Genomic DNA, 24,205 nt, shown 5'->3' with positions numbered 1-24,205 from the left:
GGACATGCTATGTAACAAAGCCTAATCGTTCGGTGAGCACCATTGAGCTTTAGAGATAACACTTAGCTATGTGAACTATCTGCTTGATGGAGCTCGACAACAGGAGCTTTACCCTACATTGAAGTCATGCTATACCTGGCCTTTGAATTTAAGATACCAGTGTTGGCCAAAAGATGGTAAAGTGCCCCACTCCCAGCAATGACTGCGCACAATATGCACCAAAAGTGGAAAACATTGTAGTGGGCATCACTGCTGCATCAACTATTTTGATTATGGAACAATAGTCTGTAAAGGATTATAGTTTATGTTCCATAGTAAAACAGAAAATGATGGCCACTAAATGAGCCCTTTATAAAAACTGGCTTGTAATAAGTCACGAATATCTACTTTCAATGTTAGTTATGGTGTTTCCCTATATTCAATGTGAACAATGAGTTTGCAATGTGAGGAGCATGACAGATTCAACGCATGACATCTTCAGTAGAAGAAACCATTGAAAGGGAAATACATTAAAAGGTACGTTCTCAGGATTGTAAATGGCTGATGCTTATTATTATAAGGGATTGTTTCCTGTCAGAATTTTATCCTCATTAAAGGAGCTGTAAACCACAATTGAAACTCAGCCATTTGATGCCCAAGTCCTGGTTTAACCAGTCTGAAAATATTTTACTTTTGAAATAAAAAGAAAATCCTTTTATTGACTTGTTATTTCTCCAACAGTTCCACGACCACCATAAAGAAATAATTATCCAAGCTACCGCAATCTGTATTCAGTAAAGCTTCACAGTAACACTTCTAATGGATCGCACTTTGCTGCTGGCAAGGGTTCTACTGTTCCTGTCCAAAAACAATTTAGTTACTCTACATTTAGTTACACAGTATTGGGAAAGAGTTTTGTGGGATAAGAGACAAATCCATTAAACTAAATATGGACCAATCCCACATCATGATTTAGCACAGAAAAGCTGACTCAAATCTCGGGCAATTGTGGTGGATACTTTGTGTGCTGTCTCGGTGAGTTTTCCTCTTGCTGACATTAACACTTTAAACCATGTACTAAAATTAATTTCCCACCCCTCTCCACCCACTTAAAAGCAAAGGGACTCTCCAACTGGGCAGTGAATTATACAATTTTAGAGTCTGAATTAAAATATCAGTAGCAAGGTGGAATGGAGCCCTGTACTGAGTGTTTTGCAGCAGACAATTAGAGTAACAGCTGCTTTTACAATACACTTCCTTGTGCTCCACACATCAGCACTTTCATTCAGACTGTAATGTTAAACAGTGCTGGTGAGCTGAGTGCTTGTTACAGAAATCAGCTGGAAATACCTTTCATTTTAAGGTGGTCAGAATGCTAGCATTATACCAGTTAGGGAAGGAACTGACCAGGAAATCTGCAAAGAAAGACTGACTTGCATTTCTATAGCATTTTGCATGACCTCAGGACATCTCAAATCCCTTTACGGCCAATGAAGTACTTTTAAAGGGTAGTCCCTTTTGTAATGTAGGATCCATAGCAGCCAATTATTGCATTGAAAACTCCCACAAACGTAATGAGCTAAAAGAACCAGACCATCTGATTTTATTTTAGTGATGTTGGTTGGGGGTTATATGTTGTCTAGGGTACGGGAAAGAACTCCCCAGCTCTTTAAATAGTGCCAAGGGATCTTTTACATCCACCCGAAAGGACAGAGGGACCTTGGTTTAATGTCTCATCCAAAAGACGTAACCTCTGATAGCACAGCACTCCCTCAGTACTGCACTGAAGTGTCAGCCTCTATATTGTGCTGAAGTCTCTGGCGTGAAACTTGAACCCATAACCTTCTGACTCAGAGATGAGAACGCTATCAATGAACCAAGGCTATGGTGCAAAATCGTACTTGCTGCAGGATGTTACACTGTGATAAATCATTGAATCACGATCTCCACTGAAGCGAAGCAACAGTGGCACCTTGGTGGGTGGCAGTGGGGGGTGGCAGGGTGAGGGGAGGTACTCCCCTGCAGTTTGGCCTGAGAAACTTCTCATAGCTTGCTGACTAACCCCACATTACATACATCTACAGTGTGTATTCTAAACCTGCTGAACAAATAGAAGCTCTGTACAGATACATAGTCTTACATTACTCTTAACCAAAAACTCGAGAGTTACGTGGTGATTGTCCCTTCCTTGCTGAATGATCAGCAACTTTCAAGTCCCACAATAAGTATCCCCGACCCTGCTGAACAAACAGACTCTCTGTACATTTATACAAGCAATAACTCTCATCCTGCTGAATGAATGGCAGCACTGCACCATTTGTAGCAGATCTTCAGCTACTTTGGTCCTATTATCTCGAACTTCCTGCCTGAAGCTTTACACCTTAAAAACCTCAAAACCTATCCCCAACCAACCTTTCAGTCATGCCCCCTAATCTCTTTCTAACTAGCTTAGCATCTGTTTCCTTTTTCCTATTTGTGAAGTAGTCTCAGACATTTTTCTTTACACAAATGGCACTTCATAAATTAAAGGCTTTTAAAAAATGTGATTTTGGGATTTGGGTATACCACAGTATTTATTACCTATTGCTAGTTGTTCTGAACACATGAAGAGTCAACCATGTGTTGTAGAAATATAAAGTTATCCACTTTGGCAGGAAGCAAAATATTTTTTAAAAGTGAGAGGCTGGGAAAATACTGGTATTCAGAGGGACCTGGGTCCCTTTGTACATTAATCACAGAAAGTTAACATGTAGGTACATCCAGCAAAGGGATCGGAGTATAAGAATAAAGAAGTCTTACTGCAATTGTATAGGGCCTTTGTGAGACTGCACTTGGAGTACTGTGTACAGTTTTGGTCTCCTTACCTAAGGAAGGGTATACTTGTCTTAGGGGGAATGCAACAAAGATTCACTGGACTGACTCTTGGGATGAGGGGATTGCCCAAAGAGGAAAGATTGAGTAGACTAGGCTCATATTCCCTAGAGTTTAGAAGAGGTGATTTGATTGAAATATATAAAATTGTTAAGGGGGTTAATAGGGTAGATGCTGCATCGGAGGATGTTTCCATTGGCTGGGGAGTCTAAAACTAGGCATCACAGCCTCAGAATAAGGGATCGGCCATTTAGGACTGAAGAGAAATTTCTTCACTCAAAGGGTTGCCAATCTTTGGAGTTTTCTTTTACCTCGGAAAGCTGTGGATTATCAGTCAACAAAGAACAGTACAGCACAGGAACAGGCCATTCGGCCCTCCAAACCTGCGCCGATCTTGATGCCTGCCTAAACTAACACCTTCTGCACTTCCGGGACCCATATCCATCTATTCCCTTCCTATTCATGTATTTGTCATGATGTCTCTTAAACGTCACTATCTTATCTGCTTCCACCACCTCCCCGGCAGCAAGTTCCAGACACTCACCACCCTCTGTGTAAAAAACTTGCCCCGCACATCCCCTCTAAACTTTGCCCCTCGCACCTTAAACCTATGTCCCCTAGTAACTGACTCTTCCACCCTGGGAAAAAGCTTCTGACTATCCACTCTGTCCATGCCACTCATAACTTTGCAAACCTCTATCATGTCGCCCCTCCACCTCCGTCGTTCCAGTCGTTGAGTATACTCAAGGTAGAGATAGATTGATTTTCGGGCACTAAGGGAATCAAGGGATATGGGGATAGAACATGAAACTGGAGTTGTGGTAGATCTTATTGAATGATGGAGCAGGCTCAAAAGGCCAAATGGCCCACTCTTGCTCTTATTTCTTATGCTCTTATGTAACGTGGGTCTGGAGTTGTGTGTAGGCCCAAATAGGTAAGGGGTGGCAGGTTCCCTTCCCTGAATGACACTAGTGAACTAAAAGCAAAATACTGCGGATGCTGGAAATCTGAAATAAAAACAAGAAATGCTGGAATCACTCAGCAGGTCTGGCAGCATCTGTGGAAAGAGAAGCAGAGTTAACATTTCGGGTCAGTGACCCTTCTTAGGAACTGACAAATATTAAAAATGTCAAAGGTTATAAGCAAGTGAGGAGGGTGTGGGGCAATAGATTACAAAGGAGAAGGTGTAGATTGGACAAGGCCACATAGCTGACCAAAAGGTCATGGAGCAAAGGCAAACAATATGTTAATGGTGTGTTGAAAGACAAAGCATTAGTACAGAAAAGGTGTTAACGGACTGAATATTGAACAGCAGCAAGTGCAAACATGAAAAAAGACAGTGGGTAAGCAAACTGAACAAACTAAGAAGAAATGAAATAAATGCAAAAAAAAGGTTGTAAAAAATGTAAAAAAGAAAAAAGCAAAAACAACTAAAAATGAAAGTAAAATGGGGGGCTGTTATGCTCTGAAATTATTGAACTCAATGTTCAGTTCGGCAGGCTGTAGTGTGCCTAATCGGTAGCTGAGATGCTGTTCCTCGAGCTTGCTTGGATGTTCACTGGAACACTGCAGCAATCCCAGGACAGAGATGTGAGCATGAGAGCAGGGGGGAGTGTTGAAATGGCAAGCAACTGGAAGCTCAGGGTCCTGCTTGCGGACTGAGCGGAGGTGTTCCGCAAAGCGGTCACCCAGTCTGCACTTGGTCTCCCCAATGTAGAGGAGACCACATTGTGAGCAGCGAATACAGTATACTACATTGAAGGAAGTACAAGTAAATCGCTGCTTCACCTGAAAGGAGTGTTTGGGGCCTGGGATAGTGAGGAGAGAGGAGCTAAATGGGCAGGTATTACACCTCCTGCGATTGCAGGGGAAGGTGCCATGGGACGGGGACGAGGTGGTGGGGGTAATGGAGGAGTGGACCAGGGTGTCGCGGAGGGAATGATCCCTTCGGAATGCTGACAGGGGAAGGGAGGGGAAGATGCGTTTGGTAGTGGCATCACGCTGGAGGTGGCGGAAATGGCGGAGGATGATCCTTTGGATATGGAGGCTGATGGGGTGGAAAGTGAGGGCAAGGGGAACCCTGTCACGGTTCTGGGAGGGAGGGGAAGGGTTGAGGGCAGAGGTACGGGAAATGGGTCGGACACGGTTGAGGGCCCTGTCAACAACTTTGGGGGGGAATCCTCGGTTGAGGAAAAAGGAGGTCATATCAGAAGCACCGTCATGGAAGGTAGCATCATCAGAGCAGATGCGTTGAAGACGGAGAAACTGGGAGAATGGAATGGAGTCCTTACAGGAGGTAGGGTGTGAAGAGGTGTAGTCGAGGTAGCTGTGGGAGTCATTGGGCTTATAATGGATATTAGTAGACAACCTATCCCCAGAGATGGAGACAGAGAAGTCGAGGAAGGGAAGGGAAGTGTCAGAGATGGACCATGTAAAGGTGAGAGAAGGGTGGAAATTGGAAGCAAAGTTGATAAAGTTTTCCACTTCGGGGCGGGAGCAGGAAACGGCACCGATACAGTCATCAATGTACTGGAAAAAGAGTTGGGGGAGAGGGTCTGAGTAGGACTGGAACAAAGACTGCTCGACATATCCCACAAAAAGACAGGCATAACTAGGACCCATGCGGGTACCCATAGCGACACCTTTTACTTGAAGGAAGTGCGTGGAGTTGAAGGAGAAGTTGTTCAATGTGAGAACAAGTTCAGCCAGGCGGAGGAGGGTGGTGGTGGATGGGGACTGGTTAGGCCTCTGTTCCAGGAAGAAGCGGAGAGCCCTCAAACCATCCTGGTGGGGGATGGAGGTGTAGAGCGATTGGACGTCCATGATGAAGAGGAGACGGTTGGGACCAGGAAACTGGAAATTGTCAAAATGACATAGGGCGTCAGTAGAGTCACGGATGTAGGTGGGAAGAGACTGGACCAGCGGAGAAAAGATAGAGTCAAGATAGGAAGAAATAAGTTCAGTGGGACAGGAGCAGGCTGACACAATCGGTCTGCCGGTACAGTCCCGTTTGTGGATTTTGGGAAGGAGGTAGAAGCGGGCTGTCCGGGTTTGCGGGACTATGAGGTTGGAAGCTGTAGGGGGAAGATCTCCAGAGGAGCTGAGGTCAGTGACAGTCCTTTGGACGGTGGCTTGATGTTCGGTGGTGGGGTCATGGTCCAGAGGGAGGTAGGAAGAAGTGTCTGTGAGTTGGCGTTGAGCTTCTGCAAGGTAGAGGTCGGTACGTCATACAACAACAGCACCACCCCTGTCTGCAGGTTTGATGACCATGTCGGGGTTAGACCTGAGAGAATGGAGTGCCTCAAGTTCAGAGGGGGACAGGTTAGAGTGAGTGAGGGGGGCAGAGAAATTGAAATGACCAATGTCTCGCCGACAGTTTTCAATGAAGAGATCAAGAGCGGGTAAGTGGCCAGGGGGAGGGGTCCAGGTAGACGGAGAATGCTGGAGGCAGGTGAATGGGTCTGCTGGTCAAGGGGAGGACTCCTGGTCAAAGAAGTGAGCCCGGAGGCAGAGGCAACGGAAGAAGAGCTCAACGTCATGCCGAGTGCGAAATTCATTGAGGTGGGGGCGTAAGGGGATAAAACTGAGACCTTTGCTGAGTACAGAACGTTCAGCATCAGAGAGGGGGAGGTCAGAGGGTATAGTGATTACACGGCAAGGGGTCAGATCAGAAAGGGTGGAGTCAGAGGGAAGTGAAGCGGAAGGAGGATCTGGAGGAGCATTCGTCCCCATCAGCTGCTGGAGCTTGCGTTCCTTGACACCTGAAAAGAAGAAAAAAAGTTTTTTGTTAATACGTCAGATGAGACGAAGGATAAAATGAAACTTCGGAATAGAACAGCTTTGAGATAAGGGGCAGCACAGTGGCGCAGTGGTTAGCACCGCAGCCTCACAGCTCCAGCGACCCGGGTTCAATTCTGGGTACTGCCTGTGTGGAGTTTGCAAGTTCTCCCTGTGTCTGCATGGGTTTCCTCCGGGTGCTCCGGTTTCCTCCCACAAGCCAAAAAAAGACTTGCAGGTTGGTAGGTAAACTGGCCATTATAAATTGCCCCTAGTATAGGTAGGTGTTAGGGACAGGTGGGGATGTGGTAGGAATATGGAATTAGTGTAGGATTAGTATAAATGGGTGGTTGATGGTCGGCACAGACTCGGTGGGCCGAAGGGCCTGTTTCAGTGCTGTATCTCTAATAATAAAATTTCAAAAAAAGATAAATTTAAAAAATGGTGAGGCGGTGCTGCTGGAGAGAGAGGTTCAGTGTGTGCATGTGGCGGCGCATAGCACTGAGTGTGGATCTCAGGATGCGGCGAGAGTAGCAGTCCAAGGAACATTGTATTTCTCTGAGATACCTGTAGTCCTGGGTGGATTCAAAGCATGATGGGTGAAAATGCTGTTGGAATCCACGTGGAATAAGTCGGAGCCGGAGACAGTCACTGAGGAAGGAGATGTGGCTATGAAAACGAGTTTTGGTAGACACTTTATCAAACACCAGGATGCTCATGAACTATTTGTGTTTGTATGACAAACCAACAACTTTCATGTTTAATTTCTGTTTTGATACCAGCCCACAAATCATTAAGTTTGTCAAATTGACAGTGAAACCAGGATGCTATGTCGGTAGAATCATGTAGTTTAGTGAGAGCTTCCTCTGCCCACATTTTTCTCTCCTCTTCTTCTGAAGGCATAACTTGTGGTGGAGTATGGTTCTGCAGAGCTGCAGTACCTTATCCAATTGCCCATTCTTCATGTCCAGTCTGCCAACGCGAAAATGACCTATTTATTCCTACTGTCTGCTTTCTGGCTGTTAACCAATCCTTAATCCATGCCACTATATTACTTCCTATCCCATGTGCTTTAATTTTGCTAACCAACCTCCTGTGGGGGACTTTATCAAAAGCCTTCTGAAAATCCAAGTATACCACGTCCACCGACTCCCCTTTATCAATTCTGTTCGTAACATCCTCAAAAAACTCAAACAGGTTCGTCAAACATGATTTCCCATTCATAAATCCATGTTGACTATGTCCAATCAGATCGTTATTATCCAAGTGCCCATTTATCACATTTTTTAGAATAGATTCTAGCATTTTCCCGACTACTGACCATCACAGACTGATCTTGTCCAGACTTGTGCAATTTGTAACGTGAGGTCACTTAATAGTGGTTGGGACTGAGACCCTTGTCTGGGATTTTTCTTTCCCCTTCCCTAGGCTGTGGACACTGGGGCCAAGGATAGTGCATAACCACTACTTCAGCTCTGATTATCATTTAACAGCACAGATCAGGGAACAAACCTTGGCCTACTCCTGCTTCTAATTCGGATGTTAATATGTAACCTGGGAACCTTGTCCTCCTTCTGCCTCAGTACCGAGTGGTGCATTTATCCACTAAACCTTCTGGCAGCGATATGTACATAAGAGCATAAGAAATAGAAGCAGGAGTAGGCCATTCAGCCCCTCAAGCCTGCCCCGCCATTCAATAAGATCATGGCTGATCTGTCCCAGGCCTCAACTCCGCTTTCAGGCCTGCTCCGCCAAACCCTCGACTCCCCGAGATTTCAAACATCTATCTACCTCCTCCTTAAATACATTTAGTGACCTCGCCTCCACAACTCTCTGAGGTCGAGAATTCCAGAGATTCACCACCCTCAGAGAGAAGAATTTCCTTCACATCTCAGTTTTAAATGTGTGACCCCTTATTCTGTAACTATGTCCCCTAGTTCGAGACTCCCCCACCAGTGGAAACATCTTCTCAACATCTACCCTGTCAAGCCCCCTTAAAATCTTATATGTTTCGATAAGATCACCTCTCATTCTTCTAAACTCCAATGAATAAAGGCCTAACCTGTTTAGCTTTTCTTGATAAGACATTCCCTACATCCCAGGAATCAGCCTAGTGAATCTTTTCTGAACTGCCTCCAATGCTAATTTATCCTTCTTTAAATACGGGGACCAAAACTCTACGCAGTACTTCGAGTGTGGCCTCACCAACACCCTGTACAGTTGTAACAAGACTTTCCTATTTTTAAACTCTAACCCCCTAGCAATAAAGGCCAAAATTCCATTTGCCTTCTTAATTACTTGCTGCACTGCTTGCTAACTTTTTGTGTTTCATGTACAAGAACACCCAGATCCCTCTGTACTGCAGTATTTTATAGTCTTTCTCCATCTAAATAATAATCTGCTTTTTTATTCTTCCTACCAAAGTGGATACCTCATGCTTTCCCACATTGAACTCCATCTGCCAAGTTTTTGTCTACTCACTTAACCTATCTATATCTCTTTGCAGATTCTTTGTGTCCTCATCACGACATGCCTTCCCACCTATTTTTGTATCATCATCAAATTTGGATACTCTACACTCTGTCCCTTCCTCCAAGTCATTAATATAGATAATAAATAGTTGAGGCCAAATTATTTCATCACCTTGTCTGAAGATCCATATCTGCATATATTGACTGTTGTATGCTCTTTATTATAATTTGCACATTTCCAAAATAGTAGTGCATAGTTAACATATACGATCTATATTAATTTTGTATGTAGAATTATGTATAATATAGATTGAGCTGCTGCCAGTCTATAGGGAAACTTCAGCAACAATAGAAAATAGCTTCTGATTGGTGACAGCTTGTGTTGACTTATAGCAACTAGAGCTTGCAGCCTTTCCTATACTTCCTCATTTCATGGAATGTATACTAATTATATGATGTACCCCAATAGCATTATACAATGTACAACTTCGAATGGAGCTGGCATTATGGCAAATATTCAATCTGTTTGATGGTTAGAAATGCTCGATAATACAGTCAGTGTACTTTCTATGAACGATTCAGACTCCATTATATATGAAAACTGTCAGATATGTCAGATTGTTATACGACTAATAGATCTCCTGTGCGGCAGCTCATATAAATAAGAGAATGCACTGTTTATAAGGACAAAAGCATTACACTGTGGTGCAAACAATGGATTATTCTACTGCTAAGAGAGGATGTGTGGGAAATGCAGGCTCTCTTTAAGGCCACATGGTCTAATTGCCTCAACTGACATTATGCTAAATTCTGTTTATCGCTCAGAGTTGAAGATGCTTAATAATGTGGCCACCAAAAGTCCTGTGTATCCATTTAGAAACCCCCTGCCTGGCAGTCATGCTGGGGTATCCTGACTAGTGTTTTTGACTAGTCAGCACTTTCATTATACAAGGGGCAAAGCTATGAGCCTGCACTGCCAGTGGGGCCCCTCGCCTGCCAACAGGACAGTTTGGATGCATCCTGACCTTTGGTTAGAAAATCATGGGCAGGAAGCACCCAAAATTCCCATAATCACTGCCAATGGTTGACTCATAGAATGACCTCTCAATCCGTTACTTTAGGTCAGTGTTGTGATGCCGTTGGAGCATTAGACTGTGCCTGTAATATAAGCACAGGGATTCGCTTATCTTCACATACCATCAGGGGAGGACAGCTGTAATAGTTTGGATTTATGCTTGCATTTGAATATTGTTTCTCTTGATTGCCCTGTAATTCAGTGAAGTGACAAATCTGTTTTCTCTTTCTAAAATTTTATTTCTAGAGTGGGACCAGTTTCCATGTCTTTGATCAGGGCAGGTTTGCTAAGGAAGTGCTGCCCAAATACTTCAAACACAACAACATGGCCAGCTTCGTGAGACAGCTAAACATGTGTAAGTGATACAGCCACCTACTGAGGTTTGTAGAAGGCTGCTCTGAACAGGCCAACATACCCTTCCTGAGGCGCAGTGCCCAGAACTGAATGCAGTTCTCCAGATGCGGTCTAACCAAATCTTTATATAACTGTAGCATAACTTCCACCCTTTTGTATTCCAGTCCCCTTGAAATAAAAAACAACATTCCATTAGCCTGTTAAATAACGTTTTGTACCTGTCCACTAGCTTGTCATGATTTCTGTACTTGGATCCCTAAATCTCTCTGCTCCTCCACTGTTCCTACCCACTCATCATTTAGAAAATACACTGATCTATCTTTCTTGGGTCTAAAGTTGTTGACCTCACACTTCCCCAAATTGGAATTCATCTGCCACAATTTTTCCCACTCACTTAATCTACCATTATGTCTTTGCAACTTTCTGATCCCATCGCCACTTCTTAATGTGTCTCCCAACTTAATAATAATAATGCTGTAGATTGAAGCAACAGCCAATAAGGTGATGGGACAGCAGATACTTCACCCATATACATTCCCCATCCACATGCTCATTAACATTTCGTTAATCTCACTGTTGTCTGGATTATAAGCAAAATGCTGTGTGTGCAGGTTCTTTCAACAGGTTTGTGTTTGTATGTGCCATATGTAGCTGGCTTAGCAACGCAAACATTGAAAAGGAGCGTGGCCCCTAAAATGATGTTTTGAGTTGTTGCTGCCAAAATCCAGACCAAGGCAGCCACCAGCAGCCAAACAGCAGAAACTAACTATTTACAGCAGAGAGGAGGCTTAAGCTATCCCAGGATACAGGAGTGGGACTCAGAGTGAGCTATCAGAATTGGGAGTAGGAGAGTGGAAGGGAGCTTCCAGAAGCAGCAGAAGTTGTAGCATTGCTACGTTGGCTTTCACAGTAAGTTTCTGAATTAATAAAGAAGTGTCACAGTCACAAGAGAAGCAGCAGAATACTTTCATATTAGAAGAGAGAGATGCATCTGGACACTGAGGGAGTGACAGAGGGAGACAGAGAGAGGCTTTGAGTGGTGAGACAGACAGAAACACATAGACAGAGGGAAAGTTACACAGAGAGGCAGAAAGAGGCATAAAGAGAGAAAAAGGGATGGTACAATGAAAATGGAGTTGTTGACTGATTGCCACGATTACCGTGATCCCAATTACCTTCCTTCTTATTTGTGATAACCAAACTTTGCATTTCAAGTTTACCTACTGGACATTGGTTATCATGTAGGTGGCTGGGGCCAACTTTTTCTCCATGTCCAAGCTTCCAGATCTCAGGTTAGAATTTCTGCCGTTACTTCAGCGAGAGTTTAGAAGGCCTGTCCCTGGAAAATCCAGGCGAAAACCTCTGATCCATGTCAAGCAAGAAGATGAAAGAGTGATCGTGTTCTGAAATGTCTTGCAGGAGTGGCAGCAACTTGCTTATAAATGAGCCACCAGAAAGTGCAAGAATGCTTTCTGTAGATTAATGTTGCATTTTCGTATGGGAAAATAATGCAAGATTTGGGAAATTGCAAAATGGTCAAATATATTTACTATTTTCCTATGAGACAATTAATTAATTTAACTGCTGGTCAAGATAAAAGAGAAATTTTGCAGCGGACTGAGAAGCCAGTTGGAGAACTTTCAATCATTGTTCTGGACGCTCAGGTGGATGAAGAAGTAAAGAGGTTTCCTGTACCTACCTATTCCTCATTTTCCACCCCCCACCCCACCATGACTTTGAGCAGTAACAATGGAGGGAAACATCCTTGTAAGGGCTGTCTGATGAGTCTGATTGGCAAAATCCGGGACCATTTCCTTGGATAATTTGAATTTACCCTTTTTCAATCGTCTTACGTTCCTAATGGGGAGCCACGCTTGAAAGAAAATCAGATAGAGCATCGCAGTGCTGTTTCTGTGACCTGACCTGCACTCTCTTTGACCACAGATCCCACCGGAAACACCGCCTCACTGAATTTATCCTCTCACAATGTGGTACTTTAAAAAAAAACTCTCTTTTCACTTTGAACTCAAATATGGGTTCCTCGCCTTCATTTCCTCTCCTTTTCCTGCTATAGCTGTTACCAGGTATTATGTGAATATAGTAATTTTGGGTTTGAAGAATTAAATAGAACTACACAGAAACAAGCCATTCAGCCCAACTGATCTGCGATGGTGTTTATCCTCCACACCATCAATAATCCTAATCCCATGCCCTGCCCTTTTCCCAAATCCCATTATTCCTCTTTCCTAGGCCCGAAAGTCTGGAATTCCCTCCCTAAACCTCTCTACCTCTCTATCCCGCCCTACACCTTTCAGAAGCTCAGTGGTTAGCACCACAGCCTCACAGCTCCAGCGACCCGGGTTCAATTCTGGGTACTGCCTGTGCGGAGTTTGCAAGTTCTCCCTCTGTCTGCGTGGGTTTCCGCCAGGTGCTCCGGTTTCCTCCCACAGCCAAAGACTTGCAGGTTGATAGATAAATTGGCCGTTGTAAATTGCCCCTAGTGTAGGTAGGTGGTAGGAGAATGGTGGGGATGTGGTAGAAAATATGGGGGTAGTGTAGGGTTAGTATAAATGGGTGGTTGTTGGTCGGCACAGACTCGGTGGGCCGAAGGGCCTGTTTCAGTGCTGTATCTCTAAGTAAAATAAAAATAAATAAAAACCTACCTTTTTGACCAAGCTTTTGGCTATCTGTCCTGACGTCACCTTATGTGCCTCGGTGTCAAATTTTGTTTGTTAATGCTCCTGTGAAGCGCCTTGGGATGTTTTGTTATGTTGAAGACACTATATGAATGAAAGTAGTTGTTCTTTCATCCCCATCTAACCTGTTTTAAAATGTCAGCATAAACTGATAATTTCCTCCGAGCTCCTCGCACTCCGCTGCTGTAACTGCTCTACTTGTGAGATGGAAACCCCGTTTATGCACTTCTGGCAAAGTTACGGCAGCAGAACTGGTGCAGCTTCAAGGAAATTTCCGTCCAAGGCCTCTGGAGTTTAGAGACGAAGATGCATATCAATAGCGATTTGAGTAAAATATAATGAAGTTACCAGTGCTTTAGGGTGTGTTATGTACAAAACAATTATTTGATTTAAGATGCATTATTTAACTGAGTAAATTTTGGAGATAGCTGAAGTAGTGTTGATTATGTTGAGGTTGCTTCCAGCGCCATACCATAGGATCTAGTCTATAATAAGTGATAATCTTTGTATGATATCATGAATTGCATTTTTAAAATCCAACCTTAGCACTTGATCATAATAGGGGGTCAGAGTCAAACTGGAATATGTTGGCGATTGAATGATACTCTGTTGTAATATTACTGTAATATTTGGCTGATTATTTCAAATTGGACAGGATTTACTTTCCTGAATAATTTACTATTCCAATAGGCTAGCTTCACTGTAACTAGTTTCCATAGGAGACAGCAGCTAATAATCAGGTACATTTGGGTTGTGGTGTGTGGAGATGTGAGGAATTGCTGCAAGAATCTAGGCCAGCTGTATCTGAGAATAATCCAACAATGGTAGACTGCAGTGCCTTTCTTACCTCTTTTTTCACCTCCTTCAGTTGTTTGTCAAGATTTCGGAGGTATTTACTCTTCCAAACCTTCACATTGTTTAGTGGCCAAGCTTTCTTTTTGCGCCTCACAATTTAGGTTTCTTTGCCCTTCGTCAAACTAAGCTTCAGTTCTTCTTCCAGGAGCTCCAATTTACTGGTCCATCTTCATATCCTCACATTTTGCTTTTTTTTTAGTTCTAGCTTGTTCCTCCTTCAGATCCACCTGGCGAACTGGCTATCCTTCAGCTTTGATTTACACATCTTCATGCCTTTCCAGGTCGCCATGAGAACTGATTTCTGTTCAATCTTTAGCTGCTGTGCCAACTAAAGTAGCATTAATTTCTTCTGGCTGACCTTCCCCTCCGCTTGAACATTCTGATTCTGACACGTAATGTTATGATTTCTGACTCTTTGCCCTGGTGTGCTCAACAACAACTTTGTATTGCATGATGTTTTTCACAGAAAGGAACATGAGACCGAGGGGTGATAACAGTTGTAGAGAATTAGAGGAGGTTTTTGAAGAGGGGTGGGTTGGTGAGAGAGCGAGTGAGTTACTTTGGAAAGATTATTTCAGAGGGCAGGCAGAATTACTTTTTTTTTATTTATTCATGGGATGTGGGCATCACTGGTTATGCCAGAATTTATTGCCCATCCCTAATTGCCCTTGAGAAGGTGGTGGTGAGCTGCCTTCTTGAACCGCTGCAGACCATGTGAGGTAGATACACCCACAGTGCTGTTAGGAAGGGAGTTCCAGGATTTTGACCCAGCAACAGTGAAAGAACGGCGATATAGTTCCAAGTCAGGTTGGTGTGTGACTTGGAGGGGAACTTGCAGGTGGTGATGTTCCCATGCATCTGCTGCTCTTGTCCTTCGAGGTGGTAGAGGTCGCAGGTTTGGAAGGTGCTGTTTAAGGAGCCTTGGTGCGTTGCTGCAGTGCATCTTGTAGATGGTACGCACTGCTGCCTCTGTGCATCGGTGATGGAGGGAGTGAATGTTTGTGGATGGTGTGCCAATCAAGGGGGCTGCTTTGTCCTGGATGGCGTCGAGCTTCTTGAGTGTTGTTGGAGCTGCACCCATCCAGGCAAGTGGAGAGTATTCCATCACACTCCTGACTTGTGCCTTGTAGATGGTGGACAGGCTTTGGGGAGTCAGGAGGTGAGTTACTCGCCGCAGGATTCCTAGCCTCTGACCTGCTCTTGTAGCCACAGTATTTATATGGCTACTCCAGTTCAGTTTCTGGTCAATGGTAGCCCCTCGGATGTTGATAGTGGGGGATTCAGCAATGGTAATGCCATTGGATGTCAAGGGGAGATGGTTAGATTCTCTCTTGTTGGAGATGATCATTGCCTGGCACTTGTGTGGCGCAAATGTTACTGACATGAGTTTCTTCTCAATCTCTTACTGGAAATTCCTTACTTCTCCAGATGAACCTGCTAGTATTGGTTGCCTGGCCCTGGAAACCGTTGATTATTTACTCAACACAGGGTAGCCTCGTGGCCATGGTACTGGGCCAACAACCCAATGATTGTGAGTTCAAAATACAAGGTAGCAAGTTGTGAAATTTGAATTGAAAAAGTATGGCAAGTTGTTGGTTAACCCCAAAATAAATGACCAAAAAGCCCAATTGCATTCTGAATATTCTTCAAGCATGACTGACCACCTTTGTCTGGCTGACATATGTTTCCAGTGCCACACTATGTGATTAATTCTTATTTGTGGCAGTAATTCTCTCTGCTTACTGATTTCAGTACTTCTGTCTGTGGTCACCTGGAGATAAGACCACTCACAAACCATGTTATGGGATTATCAGTTGCCAAGCTTAAGGGGCATGACTTTGTCAACACGAATCGTGTCCAACTTGTCTGTGCCCGAGAGACAGCTATAGTTGAGAAAAAGCTTTGGTGCTTGCAAAAATAGTTTAATTGGATCTGAAACATTTACTCTTTGTGATCGAAGATACAAAAGTAATTTCAAGAACGGCTTGTTCAAAATGCCATTTTTACTTGGGTAGGAATTAAAATGCAGTTGACATTAATTATTATCTGGGACTGATGACATCTGTGGGGCAAGGGGAGACAGCATTACGACTGTCATATCTCCAATTCATATATTGCAAAACTATCCCTTGTTTATTCACTACAGCATGAAGGGAATAAGCTAATTTGCAAATATTTGCATATTGTTTACAGCATACTTAGTTCAACTAAATTATTTGTTTGAGACTATTGAGACCATTAGAACATTTTTCCTACAAACAGTTTTGTTATTTGTACAATGGATGTGTTTCATTCCATATTCAGAGCAAATAAAATGTGTTTCCTTGAGCAAAAAACGTAACTCTTCTTTTGGTGTATGGGTGATGTTTTGTGTTAGTTTAGGTCCAGCACTTCCGAGAGTGAGTCGGATAATTCCAGGCTGTTAGAATCCATGATAATTATTAAAAAGCAGTTCTGATGAAAGGTCACAGACCTGAGCTGTTAACTTTGCTTCTCTCTCCACAGATGCTGCCAGACCCGCTGAGTATTTTCAACACTATTTGTTTTTATTTCAGATTTCCAGCATCTGCAGTATTTTGCTTTTAATTATTAAAAAGCACCTTCTTCCACCTTGTCAATATCGCCTGCCTCCGCCACTTTCTCAGCCCATCTGCTGCTGAAACTCTCATCCATGCCTTTATCAGCTCCAGACTCAACTACTTCAAAGTTCTGCTGGTCAGCTTCCCATTCTGCATGCTCTGCAAACTTCAGGTCATCCAAAACTCTTGATCCTATCCTGCACCAAATCCCACACGCCCATCATGCCTTTCCATTCTGACCTACTTTGGCTCCTGGTCCTCTAATGCCTCCAATTTAAAATTTTCATCCTCATGTTTAAATCCCTCCATGGTCTTGCCCGTTCCAATTCCGGTGATCTCCTCCAGCCCTACAAGCACCCACCCCCCCACCCCCAACCACCATCCCAGGGACACATGTCCGTCCATTACAGAGACAGCTGTGTGTACTAGCAATCTCTGTCCATGAGTTACGGACAAAGCTGTGTATAGGGGATCAATGTCATTTGTTACATAGATAGCTGTACTGGAGAAATCTATCAATTATTTAATATAACTGCTATGTGTATAAAGTGTTGTCTATTTGACTGAAAATGTATAAAGTGTTGATACAAACTGGAATACAGTTGCAAAAGCTTGAGTAGCATTGATCTCTCGGAGCTGGAATAGTTCTGTTCAAATATAGCCTTTCTCTAGTATTGATTGATGTCAGTACTAGAAAATTCCACTTGCTAAAATACCAAGGCCAAGCTATTCTCCTGCTCTAGCAAGGCTGAAAACAAAGCAACTTGCCAGTTTCAAATTAGAAAACCTTCAGTGTATTCACTTCTCCAACTTTAATCATTCAAAATATTCGTACTGTACTTCCACGAGCAATCCCTCAGTTTACTTATCCTTCCATTTTCAAACATTGATCGGCTTGTTCCTCCATTCTTCATTTTCTCTCCATCTGTTTTCCTGTTATACTTGGCCCTTTGTGTCCAGTTACATGAGTTCCTCATGTTTAATACTCCCCTAACCAGGTCCCTTTTGCATTAAAGATGTATTTTACCCATATTATAGTTTAAATAGTATTTTGCAAAAACATTAATTTGGGCAAATTCAGACAATACCCAACTTGCATAGCTGCAGTTTAATTCTGAAACATGTTTTTCCATATTGGCTTAAAAAAACTAATAATAATTGTTGGTTAAGCTCCACTGTGTGATATTTGGCAGGTTCACACCAGTGACTGTTCACACAACATCATGCCCTTAGTGTCAGGCAGGGTCAGGTTGAGGCCACTTGATTCTTAACTGTTAGCAGATTAGAATCAGTGGGCCAAACTTCCTGGGGAATTACAGTACACCATCATTGCAACTGATTACAAACTGGTAAAGGCAGGTGGAGCTGAGTAGTTGCCAGTCTTCTCAGGTAGCACCAAACAAAGAAAACTATAGACTCAAAGCTATTTGATTCAAGAGAAGTTTTATTTCTCCCTTTCTTCTGTTTGTACAGATGGCTTCCGAAAGGTGGTGAACATTGAACAAAGTGGTTTGGTGAAGCCAGAACGAGATGACACTGAATTCCAGCACCTGTATTTCCTGCGGGGCCAGGAGCACCTACTGGAACACATCAAGAGAAAGGTTAGGACTTTCCACTTGATCTCTCTCAAAAACAGGAACCGATACTTGGGGTCAAATTCACATTGTGGACCAGCATCAAACTTGTATGCTGTTTATAGGAGGGCTACATGAGGAGAGTTCTTCAAATGAAGGAACTGGATCCTGGGTTGGAACTGATCTGAGGGTGAAGGGATGAAAGTCTTCATGAAGTTTGTACTTGGTTTGAGCCCACATTGGCCGAAGGGCCCGTTTCTGTGCTGCATGACTCTATGACTCGATGACACAGACCAAGACTGCTGGTAATTTGTTACCAATTGATGGCTTTACACAGAAAGCCATGAGGTTGGCGGCTATGGCAAATGGAAATGGTACACCAGGTGCAAGGGTGCTGTTGTATGATTGGAGACATGATGCCATGATGGGCAGGACAAAGGACATTCCAGACTTTGTTTAGCCTGTACTATACCCAATTGGAGGATATTTGATGCTGTCAGGGATGGGAAATGCTCCATTGATGTTGTTCAGGGGGCAGTCAGAAACACCTGATGGTTGCTTTGAATCGCAGTTTGTTGAATCACAGGTTGAATTAATCTAAATTAGTTTGGTCATGCACTAGGCAATAAAATGCAGTCTGTGCGTGCGCTACAGCACCCAGTCCCTGGCTGGCAAAGGATACCTTTGTACCCCAGAATTAAAAGTTTAATGTTCGAACACACTGTAACAAATCATCAAGCTCAGTATTCCAGGTACACATCGGAGGCAAGTAACCTTCATTGATGTCAGTGCAGGTGTCAGCCAAGGTTCCTTATCTGTGGAATCTGCTCAAAAAAATTCCTAACATCTGATTCTTCATGAGGATTGCAAGTCCTCATCAAGGACAGCAGATGTTTGCACTTTCTGACTGGGCTGGATTTCTACCTGGATCCCAGCAGTGAATGGACATCGTTTATCTCACTACACCACCTGGCAGTGGCCTAGTCATGCAATGTGTTACACTGGATCACAGTAGTGAGTTTACCACATGATCAATGTGCAATGCCATTAGTGAGGGACCATGGGGGTATAGTGCAGGGGGAAGTGCAGAGTGGCTGTCCAGTTGGAGGTGTTGAGTGGGAGGTAGGGGCCTGGGGGAAGTGCTGAGTGGAGGGAGGGGTCTGGGAAAGCTTCTGGGTGGCAGGAGTGTCCAGATGGAGACGCTGGGGGAGGTAGTGGCTTGGAGAAGTTGCTTGGTGAGAGTAAGGCTCTGAGGGAGGTGTTGAGTGGAGGTGGAAGGGCCCTTAGAAGTTGGGGTAGGGCTCTGGGGGAGGTGGAGTGGGGGTTAGGGCTCTGGGGGAGGTGCCGAATGGAGTTAGGGCTCTGGGGGAGGTGGAGTGGGGGGTAGGGCTCTGGGGGAGGTGCTGAGTGGGGGTAGGGCTCTGGGGGAGATGCTGAGTGGGGGGGTAGGGCTCTGGGGGAGGTGGAGCGGGGGATATGGCTCTGGGGGAGTTGGAGTGGGGGGTAGGGCTCTGGGGGAGTTGGAGTGGGGGGTAGGGCTCTGGGGGAGGTTCTAAGTGGTGGTAGGGCTCTGGGGGAGGTGCTGAGTGGGGTAGGGCTCTGGGGGAGGTGCTGAGTGGGGTTAGGGCTCTGGGGGAGGGGCTGAGTGGGGGCTAGGGCTCCGGGGGAGGTGCTGAGTGGGATTAGGGCTCTGGGGGAGGTGCTGAGTGGGGTTAGGACTCTGGGGGAGGTGCTGTGGGGTTAGGACTCTGGGGGAGGTGCTGAGTGGGGTTAGGGCTCTGGGGGAGGTGCTGAGTGGGGTTAGGGCTCTGGGGGAGGTGCTGAATGGGGTTAGGGCTTTGGGGGAGGTGCTAATTGGGGTTAGGGCTCTGGGGGAAGTGCTAAGTGGGTTTAGGGCTCTGGGGGAAGTGCTGAGTGGGGTAGGGCTCTGGGGGAAGTGCTGAGTGGGGTTAGAGCTCTGGGGGAGGTGCTGAGTCAGAGTAGGGCTCAGGGGGAGGTGCTGAGTGGGATTAGGGCTCTGGGGGAGGTGCTGAGTCAGATTAGGGCTCGGGGAGGTGCTGAGTGGGGTTAGGGCTCAGGGGGAGGTGCTGAGTGGGATTAGGGCTCTGGGGGAGGTGCTGAGTCAGATTAGGGCTCAGGGAGAGGTGCTGAGTCAGAGTAGGGCTCAGGGGGAGGTGCTGAGTGGGATTAGGGCTCTGGGGGAGGTGCCGAATGGAGTTAGGGCTCTGGGGGAGGTGGAGTGGGGGGTAGGGCTCTGGGGGAGGTGCTGAGTGGGGGTAGGGCTCTGGGGGAGATGCTGAGTGGGGGGGTAGGGCTCTGGGGGAGGTGGAGCGGGGGATATGGCTCTGGGGGAGTTGGAGTGGGGGGTAGGGCTCTGGGGGAGTTGGAGTGGGGGGTAGGGCTCTGGGGGAGGTTCTAAGTGGTGGTAGGGCTCTGGGGGAGGTGCTGAGTGGGGTAGGGCTCTGGGGGAGGTGCTGAGTGGGGTTAGGGCTCTGGGGGAGGGGCTGAGTGGGGGCTAGGGCTCCGGGGGAGGTGCTGAGTGGGATTAGGGCTCTGGGGGAGGTGCTGAGTGGGGTTAGGACTCTGGGGGAGGTGCTGTGGGGTTAGGACTCTGGGGGAGGTGCTGAGTGGGGTTAGGGCTCTGGGGGAGGTGCTGAGTGGGGTTAGGGCTCTGGGGGAGGTGCTGAATGGGGTTAGGGCTTTGGGGGAGGTGCTAATTGGGGTCAGGGCTCTGGGGGAAGTGCTAAGTGGGTTTAGGGCTCTGGGGGAAGTGCTGAGTGGGGTAGGGCTCTGGGGGAAGTGCTGAGTGGGGTTAGAGCTCTGGGGGAGGTGCTGAGTGGGTTAGGGCTCAGTGGGAGGTGCTGAGTCAGAGTAGGGCTCAGGGGGAGGTGCTGAGTGGGATTAGGGCTCTGGGGGAGGTGCTGAGTCAGATTAGGGCTCGGGGAGGTGCTGAGTGGGGTTAGGGCTCAGGGGGAGGTGCTGAGTGGGATTAGGGCTCTGGGGGAGGTGCTGAGTCAGATTAGGGCTCAGGGAGAGGTGCTGAGTCAGAGTAGGGCTCAGGGGGAGGTGCTGAGTGGGATTAGGGCTCTGGGGGAGGTGCTGAGTCAGATTAGGGCTCAGGGGGAGGTGCTGAGTGGGGTTAGGGCTCAGGGGGAGGTGCTGAGTGGGATTAGGGCTCTGGGGGAGGTGCTGAGTCAGATTAGGGCTCAGGGAGAGGTGCTGAGTGGGATTAGGGCTCAGGGGGAGGTGCTGAGTGGGATTAGGGCTCAGGGGGAGGTGCTGAGTGGGATTAGGGGTCTGGGGGAGGTGCTGAGTGGATTGTAGGGCCTTTTTGTTGAAGGGCCCTGTCTGCTCTCTCAGGTGGACAGAAAAGATTCCATGGCACCATTTGCAGGGGAGTTCTCAGTTAACAGTTGTCTGTTATCCCTCAACCAACATCTAAAACAGATGTTATGGTTATTACTTTGCTGTTTGTGGGATGTTGCCGTGTGCAGCAGTTACTTCAAAAATACTTCATTGGCTATAAAGCACTTTGGGATGTCTTGAATATTGTGAAATGCACATATAAATGCAAGTCTTTCTTTAACTGCATTCGTGGAACAGTAGGCACCTCCAGCAGAAGAGGGGAGGATAGGGACAAAAATGAAAGACAAAAACTAGATTGAAGCATTTTGTTGATGAGGGATGGAGGCTGAGGAATAAACCAAACAAAGTGACAATTCTGCTGATGAATGTTACTTCCGTATTTAAAATGCACAGATTACATTTGAACAAACTTGATGAAAATCTACAATATAGCTTGTTTAAAAATGACAAAGAATTTGCAGAGAAAAGATGAAGGAAGATTTTTTCAGGTTTTAAATGAAAAGCAGAATTTGATCAGCATTCTTCCAACTTGGGATGTGCTGTCTCTAATGAATGTTCTGTCACAGGGTTGCAGTCAGCTCTTAGGAACATGGGAACATAGGAGCAGGAGTAGGACATACAGCCCATCGAGCCTGCTCTGTCATTCAGTTAGATCATGGTTGATCATCTACCTCAACACACTTTCCTGTGCTATCCCCATATCCCTGATGTCATTAGTATCCAGATATTTATTGATTTCTGTCTTGAACATGCAAGGGTAATAATAGTAGGGGATTTCAACTTCCCCAGTATTAACTGGGACAGTCTTAGTGCAAAAGGCGTAAAGGGGGCGGAATTCTGAAAGTGCATCCAGGAGAGCTTTTTGAGCCAGAACGTAGAAAGTCCTACAAGAGAAGGGGCGGTACAGGACCTAATCTTCGGGAATGAAGCCGGACAAAGTGGTAGAAGTGGCAGTGGGGGAGCATTTCGGGGATAGTGACCATAACTCTGTAAGATTTAAGGTAGTTATGGAAAAGGACAAAGATGGACCAGAAATAAAGGTACTGAATTGGGGGAAGGCCGATTTCAATATGATAAAACAGGATCTGGCCAAAGTGGACTGGGAGCACCTACTTGTAGGAAAGTCTACATCAGACCAGTGGGAGTCATTCAAAGAGGAAATCGTGAAAGCTCAGGGCCAACATGTTTCCGTAAAGGTGAAGGGTAGGACCAATAGGTCCAAGGAACCCTGGATGTGAAGGGATATAGAAGATTGGGTAAGGAACAAAAAGGAAGCTTATGGCAGATTCAGAGGGCTGAAAACAGCGGAGGCCCTAGAGGAGTATACAAAGTGTAGGGGGGTACTTAAAAAAGTAATTAGGAGAGCGAAGAGGGGGCATGAAAAAGTACTGGCGGGCAAGGTAAAGGAAAATCCCAAGGTGTTTAATAAGTATATTAAGGGCAAGAGGATAACCAGGGAAAGAGTAGGCCCATTAGGGACCAAAGTGGCAATCTGTGTCTAGAGCCGGAGGACGTAGGTGATTACTTTTCATCTGTGTTCACTATGGAAAAGGACCATAAAGGTGTAGAGATCAGGGAGGGGAATTGTGATATTCTTGAACAACTTAGCATTGAAAGGGAGGAGGTATTAGCAGTTTTAGCGGGCTTAAAAGTGGATAAATCTCCAGGCCCAGATGAGATGTATCCCAGACTGTTATATGAGGCAAGGGAGGAGATAGCAGGGGCTCTGACACAAATTTTCAAATCCTCTCTGGCCACAGGAGAGGTACCAGAGGACTGGAGGACAGTGAATGTGGTACCATTATTCAAGAAGGGTAGTAGGGATAAACCAAGTAATTATAGTCTAGCATCAGTGGTAGGGAAACTATTGGAAAAAGTTCTGAGGGATAGGATTAATCTCCACTTGGAGAGGCAGGGATTAATCAAGGATAGTCAGCATGGCTTTGTCAGGGGGAGATCCTGTCTAACAAATTTGATTGAATTTTTCAAGAAGGTGACTCGGTGTATAGATGAGGGTAAAACATGGACTTCAGTAAGGCTTTTGATAAAGTCCTGCATGGGAGATTGGTCAAGAAGGTAAGCGCCCATGGGATCCAGGGCAATTTGGCAAATTGGATCCAAAATTGGCTTAGTGGCAGGAGGCAGGGGGCTGTTTTTGCGATTGGAAGCTTGTTACCAGTGGTGTACCGCAAGGATCGTGCTGGGACCCTTACTGTTTGTAGTGTACATTAATGATTTAGATTGATTATAAGAAGTACGATCAGTAAGATCGCAGATGACACAAAAATTGGTGGTGTACAATGGATGGTAGGACCCTAGGAAGTACAGAGGGTCAAAGGGACCTTGGTGTACTTGTCCATAGTTATGGAGGTTATGATGGAGCTGTATAAAACGCTAGTTAGGCCACAGCTGGAGTACTGTGTACAGTTCTGGTTGCCCCACTATAGGAAGGATGTGATTACATTGGAGAGGGTGATGAGGAGATTCACCAGGATGTTTCCTGGGCTGGAGCATTTCAGCAATGAAGAGAAGCTGGATAGGCTAGGGTTGTTTTCCTTAGAGCAGAGAAGGTTGACGGGGACCTGATTGAGGTATACAAAATTATGAG

At 45.4% G+C, this 24,205-nt stretch overlaps 1 protein-coding gene across 3 annotated transcripts in view; it reads left to right on the top strand.

Annotated features, from left to right (window-relative positions):
* Positions 1-24,205, top strand: part of hsf4 (heat shock transcription factor 4) — a 100,568-nt gene that overhangs the window by 33,424 nt on the left and 42,939 nt on the right. For all 3 annotated transcript variants that reach the window (XM_068049641.1, XM_068049639.1, XM_068049640.1), the window contains exons 2-3: positions 10,420-10,528; positions 18,131-18,258. In XM_068049641.1, the coding sequence (XP_067905742.1) occupies positions 10,420-10,528; positions 18,131-18,258 (237 nt within the window). The remainder of the gene's footprint in view (positions 1-10,419; positions 10,529-18,130; positions 18,259-24,205) is intronic.

The sequence above is a fragment of the Heterodontus francisci genome, chromosome 17 (genome assembly GCF_036365525.1).
Source record: "Heterodontus francisci isolate sHetFra1 chromosome 17, sHetFra1.hap1, whole genome shotgun sequence".
In the NCBI taxonomy this organism is placed as follows: domain Eukaryota; kingdom Metazoa; phylum Chordata; class Chondrichthyes; order Heterodontiformes; family Heterodontidae; genus Heterodontus; species Heterodontus francisci.
This window is presented reverse-complemented; position numbering and strand designations above follow the sequence as displayed.